Source organism: Anopheles stephensi, chromosome 3, assembly GCF_013141755.1.
Source record: "Anopheles stephensi strain Indian chromosome 3, UCI_ANSTEP_V1.0, whole genome shotgun sequence".
In the NCBI taxonomy this organism is placed as follows: Eukaryota; Metazoa; Arthropoda; class Insecta; order Diptera; family Culicidae; genus Anopheles; species Anopheles stephensi.
In genome coordinates, this window is record NC_050203.1 from 55,240,233 (window position 1) to 55,246,055 (window position 5,823).

General features: G+C 41.5%; 1 protein-coding gene and 1 long non-coding RNA gene across 5 annotated transcripts; both read left to right on the top strand.

Moving 5' to 3' along the window:
* The first annotated feature begins 136 nt into the window (after positions 1 to 136).
* On the top strand, positions 137 to 1,679 carry LOC118513422. 3 transcript variants are annotated; one of them, XR_004906466.1, is made up of 5 exons: positions 137 to 176; positions 537 to 673; positions 907 to 954; positions 1,016 to 1,356; positions 1,428 to 1,679. It is a non-coding gene; the product is annotated as an uncharacterized LOC118513422 (long non-coding RNA). The 3 variants fall into 3 exon arrangements; XR_004906467.1 differs by lacking the exon at positions 137 to 176 and adding an exon at positions 415 to 431; XR_004906465.1 differs by lacking the exon at positions 137 to 176 and having other exon boundaries at positions 443 to 673.
* An 882-nt stretch (positions 1,680 to 2,561) lies between these two features.
* LOC118513421 (peptidyl-prolyl cis-trans isomerase E) lies at positions 2,562 to 5,235 on the top strand. Of its 2 annotated transcripts, XM_036059135.1 has the most exons (4): positions 2,562 to 2,626; positions 4,004 to 4,636; positions 4,715 to 4,887; positions 4,967 to 5,235. In XM_036059135.1, the coding sequence occupies exons 2-4, from the start codon at positions 4,034 to 4,036 to the stop codon at positions 5,112 to 5,114; spliced, it is 924 nt and encodes a 307-aa protein (XP_035915028.1). In that variant the 5' UTR covers positions 2,562 to 2,626; positions 4,004 to 4,033; the 3' UTR covers positions 5,115 to 5,235. The 2 variants fall into 2 exon arrangements, with proteins under 2 accessions (XP_035915028.1, XP_035915027.1); XM_036059134.1 differs by lacking the exon at positions 2,562 to 2,626 and having other exon boundaries at positions 3,833 to 4,636.
* The last annotated feature ends 588 nt before the right edge of the window (positions 5,236 to 5,823 follow it).

Here is a 5,823-nt window from a genome sequence, read left to right on the forward strand (position 1 = left end):
AAGCATTTGAATAGATTTTTAATGGTTTTTAAACGAGCAAACAAACTGTATGTTCTAACAACCTTGGTGGTGACAGCTGTCTAGTCGCGTACTCACAAAAGCGATTGTTTACTTCTGTCTGCGTTTTGACAAACCGGCCCAAGTTATCTATACCCCTTGTTTTCGTAAATGTTTTGGTAAATACATTCGTTAACGAAATATCCTCGAAAAGATTTACGAGATTCCAAATTATTTCGAGGATAATTTGTTTTTGTTTTGATTCTGTTTGTTTACATTTTGAATGAACCCTGTCATAAAATGAACCGGAACCATGTTCATCGAATGTAGATAAACAAAAGTTCACTATCCTCGAAAAATCTATGCTTCGATAAATTTTTCGAGGATAGCCATGGAAAATGTAAACAAATATTCGAGGATAAGTTTTTGTCAATGTATTGTGTCTTGTCGTGTCTCGTCATGTGTGTTCGGGAGTTTCTCTATTCTTGTATTTGCTCTTTTCTCTCGTGATTTTGCTTTGCTTCTCTTCATGTCCGTAGACTCTTCGCGTTGTGTGGTGGTATGTTTGTGTGTAACAACGGAACTTTCGCTGCAAGGTTGGAGGGGGTGGGCGTCGAGTGTGTTGTTTATCAGCTGTGATCTGTGCGTGTGAAACTTTTTCGGTGTGCTGAAACGGGTGAGTAGGAGTAAGATTAGAAACAGAATGCCGTGTGCATGTATACCTCAGCCTGAAGACTGAACCACCAGACTTTCTCAGAGCAGGAATGAAATACACGTAATATAAATTGGAGCGTGGTACGCTTGCGCGTAGCAGATCATGGTGTGGTTAAGAAGAAATAAAGAAGCAGTGCTACAGTTGTACTAGACGCTGGAATGGCTTGTATCGGTTGAAATTTTCTTATTTTTCAGATTCAAAAATCTGTTTGCTCTACAAAGTCGATGAGTGCATCTAATCAGGTAAATATAATTATATGCTTTTATCCCAGTTATCTGGCTTATAGTTTTTTTTGCCTTTTAGTTCTGCAGTGCCATGGTGAACGTTGAGAGGTGTTGGCACGGAAGACAGAGCGGGAAAAGGTTCACGACAACTATGCGGTGAGGAGGATATCAACGGATTGTGCATTTACAGTTAGCGGGTGAGCACACGCTGCACCTCGTAGGAGAACCTGGTCATGGGTATCGGAGAATGCATATCGTATGCCGGAATCGTGCTTGGCCCTGAACACTGACTCTGCTCGATCACGGGTTCCAAATTGGTCATTACGTTACCGGCGGCTTGCCAGCAATCAGCATTGGGTGTTCTTTTTCCGTTCAGTTCTTCCTACCGTCCTTCTGTGTATAAAGTGCCTTCCATTAACAGTAAGTTTGATCAATCATCATTCTACACAAATTTGTTTGCTTTTATTTAAGATCAATTTTGCATCTTTTAGTCTCCCGACAGCAATGGTTGCTGCTAGCACGGATTGTGATGGTGCTGTTGCTGAAGAGGAATGTTGTGTTGCCTGGTTGCACTGGACAGGATGGTTCACACAGTGTAGTCAATCTCCTGTTGGTGTCTATTGTTCCCTTCGAGCCGGAGGCCCATCCCGGCCGCTCAGTGCGATAGTGTTAGATGCTAGAAATACAAGATGTAAATATAAAATGGTTACTTTACATGTTAATACAGAAGAGGCGATTATAAAGGTTATAGAATTACGATGTTTACTTACCAATAAAAACATGAACGAGCGAAATGCATCACGTACATATTGCCCAGCTGAACCAGACAAAGAAATGCTCCAGTGTCGTCCCCATTTATGTCCGGAACATGGTCGTCGTGAAGGTTAATGTAGTAACGGAATTTGAAGGCATATCCTGAGCCGATCCCTATGACGATCGAAAGATCCGCAGCATCCTTTCTTATTGACGAAATCATTGCCTGCACAAATTGCTCAAAACAAATCGCACGACTTGAAACCTAATAAAATTTTCCGCAACATTTATTGGCGGAGAAGATAGAACGAAGACGATCGGATTTGTCAACCTCTCCCTCTCTTCTAACCAAATCACGCATTAACTCTTACCCCTTCTCCATGAGCAGCCAGACCAAAAATCAGCGATCAAAGATACAGGGCTCACCTATTCACATTGCGATGCGAACGGCATATTTTGTACAAAGTGTTTCAATTTGTGATATACATTTTTTCAACAAAACCTACCGTCTTGACAATAAAATCATATCGAAAACCATGTGAAAGAAATTGAAGAACTAAAAACACTTCGGGATTGAATGAAAATACTCGAACGAATTGAAAAAACAATAATGACGGTATAATATATGCCGTTCATATCGTAAAGTAACGAGACAAACCCTGTACGAGTGCACACATGCCCATACACATATTCACCCAAACAAGGTGAATCTATAGGCGTAAGCGAGATGGGTATAATAATAAAAGGAGAGCAAAATGTAAACATTTAGGTCATCATGAACCAAACTCGAGTGTGTGACAAATCATCCATGAGTGCGAGCGGAAGAGGTGTATAAATAGAAAGAGAGGGAGATATTTATCCTCTAAAATTTCCCCTTGGGGGCAATCGAATGTAAACAAATCCATCCCACAGGTAGCAAGGAAGCGTTTGTGTTCAGGTTTCATTAATTTACTCTCCGATCCATAGGGACCAAATGAGAAGAACCATGAGAGAAAACTCAAGAACCAGATCAAGAAACAAATCATACATGGAGAATTTATTCCAGAACAATCTGAATATTTTTGAAGAAACAGCAAGAATCAAAACAAATGACATCAATGGAAGCACAAAAATTCGCTGTGAAATCGAACCCAACATATCAAAAAACTCTACAGCAGGGAAAGTATACCTCAAACAATTTTGCGAACAGGAAATAAAAAAGCTAGGAACAACGAACACTCTAATTTTCACTGACGGGAGCAAGAGCGATGAGGGATGCGGAATCGGAATATACATAAGACCTCACAATAATAACAATAACAGATACTGGGCACATAAATTCAAAACAAAAAACATAACTCCAATTACGTCCATAGAATTAGCAGCCATAGAAAAAGCCATTAACATCATAACGATAGAAAAAATAGAAAACCCAATCATCCTTACAGACAGTCAAGCTGCATGTAAAATCCTCATTAACGCACAAAACCTCGATCACATCGACGAAATAGTCTATAATATACTCAGAGGATGCAAACACTCTAACGCTCAAATAAGATGGATTCCAGGACACTTAGGTCTATATGGAAACGAAAAGGCAGATGAACTAGCAAAAAAAGGAGTGCACGCAAAAGACATATACAACAACAAACTACGTTTGGCAGATGTAAACCATATGTTAGTTGAAAACATGAAAAAAGAAACTAGAGAATGGTACAAAAAAACGTGTGAGCAAAAGGGAAAAAAATTCCAAAGATTCCAAAAAGAGTTCGAAGACAAACCGTGGCACCACAATCTAAACATCACACCCCACGACATCAAAACAACAAACAAAATCATAGCTGGACATGATCTCTCAAAATATTGGCTCAACAAAATGAGAATCACCGAAAACGGAAACTGTGATGCATGTAATATTCCCGAAACAGGAACACATAACATCTTTTACTGCAACAGATACCAGACCCAACGAGAAAAATACGACATCTCCTTCGACGCATTTTTAGAGAAATGGAAAGAGCCGAACGGACGCATGGTCAAAAATATAACCAAATTCATACGAGAAACAAAAATCTCACTTTGAATAGAACCAAGCAAGACATGAAACATGCAGCATAAACGAAAAGCATAACACCACTCATCTGACAAACAGACCAAGCAGAAAAACAACAGACTCCGCAACCGGGTAGATGACTCTTGAGCAGTCCTAGGACTCAGTCGAAAGCCCAAACGAAACAGTTAACCTTTGAATATGTGGGGGGAACAATAGTTGCTCATACGCATAGAAGGCTATACCCTGTTTCAACAAAATAGAAGAAGAAGAAGAAGTGTTCAGGTTTCGATTAGTAGTTTACGCTTCTTAGCAATGGCAAACGATAAACGCACCGTGTACGTGGGAGGCCTTTCGGAAGAGGTAACAGAAAAGCTCATCACCGACGCGTTCATCCCGTTCGGCGATCTCGTTGACATACAGATGCCGATCGATTACGAGTCGCAGAAGCACCGTGGGTTCGCTTTTATCGAGTTTGAAAACGCAGAAGATGCGGCCGCTGCCGTCGACAACATGAACGATTCGGAACTGTGCGGACGTACGATACGCGTGAACACGGCCAAACCTCAGCGTATCAAGGAGGGCAGCAACAGACCGGTATGGGCCGACGATAACTGGCTGCAGAAGCATGCGGGAGCAACGCTAAAGAACGGTGGTGGTGATAACAACGGCGACCAGCAGATGGATACCGATTCGGGCGAGGTACAGCCAACCGAACCGAAAGCGGCAGAGGAAAAGAAACGCAATCCACAGGTGTACTTCGACATTCGGATAGGAAACAACGATGTGGGACGCATCATTATGGTGCTGCGGGCGGATGTGGTGCCAAAAACGGCGGAAAACTTTCGGGCGCTCTGTACGGGCGAGCAGGGTTTCGGTTACAAGGGCTCTACGTTTCACCGTATCATACCGGAGTTTGTAAGTGGACCACCATCTCTCAAGGAATACTTTCATCTATAGCAAATTTAATGTTTGTCTTTCTGCTTCAAATTTCAGATGTGCCAGGGAGGTGACTTTACCGCCAACAATGGATCGGGAGGAAAATCAATCTACGGAAAAAAGTTTGCGGATGAAAACTTTACCCTCAAACATACCGGGTTCGGTGTGCTTTCGATGGCAAACTCCGGCCCAAACACGAACGGTTCACAATTTTTTATCTGCACGGAAAAGTAAGCTAGTCCTTGTGGTCAAACCTGTTACGAAGCAAATAGTAACGTCGTCGTTTTCTTTTCCCCGTTATTACTACAGAACCGATTGGCTGGATGGAAAGCATGTCGTTTTCGGGAACGTTATTAGCGGTGCGGATGTGGTGCGAAAAATGGAACGCTGTGGTTCGAAGGGCGGCCGAGTACAGCAGAAGGTAACAATCGTTGCTTGCGGTGAGGTGAAGGGTTGATTGGAGCAGCGGTATTCACACAATAAATGTTTCTTAATTTTAGTATAAATCAAACAAAATAAACACATTACATACATTCGAACAACATTGAAAGGATGCAGAATGCAGGTTTTTGACCAAATTAACTGAAAAAAATCATTTATTTGGGGCTTATTTAACAAATTACTTCACTCAGTAAGAATGTACAACAAAAACCAGATTGAAACGGGAAAGGATGCCGTAGTAAAATTCGTAAGGTGTGTTTGCCAATGTTCGAAGAAGACTGTCGTCATGGCTTTGGTTGCCCAAGGATTTTAGTCGTTCAAGGAAGATTATCCTTCATAATACATCTGACTTCCATCGATATACCTTCTAGTCGTTGTCCTAGCTAGTCGTTCAAGGAGCGTTATCGTCTTGTTCCAGCCCCATTCCCGCAACAGGCCATTTTTGGATATCTTTGTGGACAAAATAGTATTTATGAAACGATAACAACGATCGATTGAAACTGCTTTGCTTCTGCAAGGGGTGAAACATGTCTTTAAACCCCTAACGAACTTCAGATTGTATTTGATTTGCCTTTTTTGCTGGTATAGATAAAACAGATAAAAATAAACAAATTATCATAGACCACAACCTAAGCGAAAATTAGCCAGATCGCAACTGTCAAACCAAGTGACAAACCAAGAGCGCCATGATCTGACCAGGTTTTGCTGTCATTCCAGCACGAAAC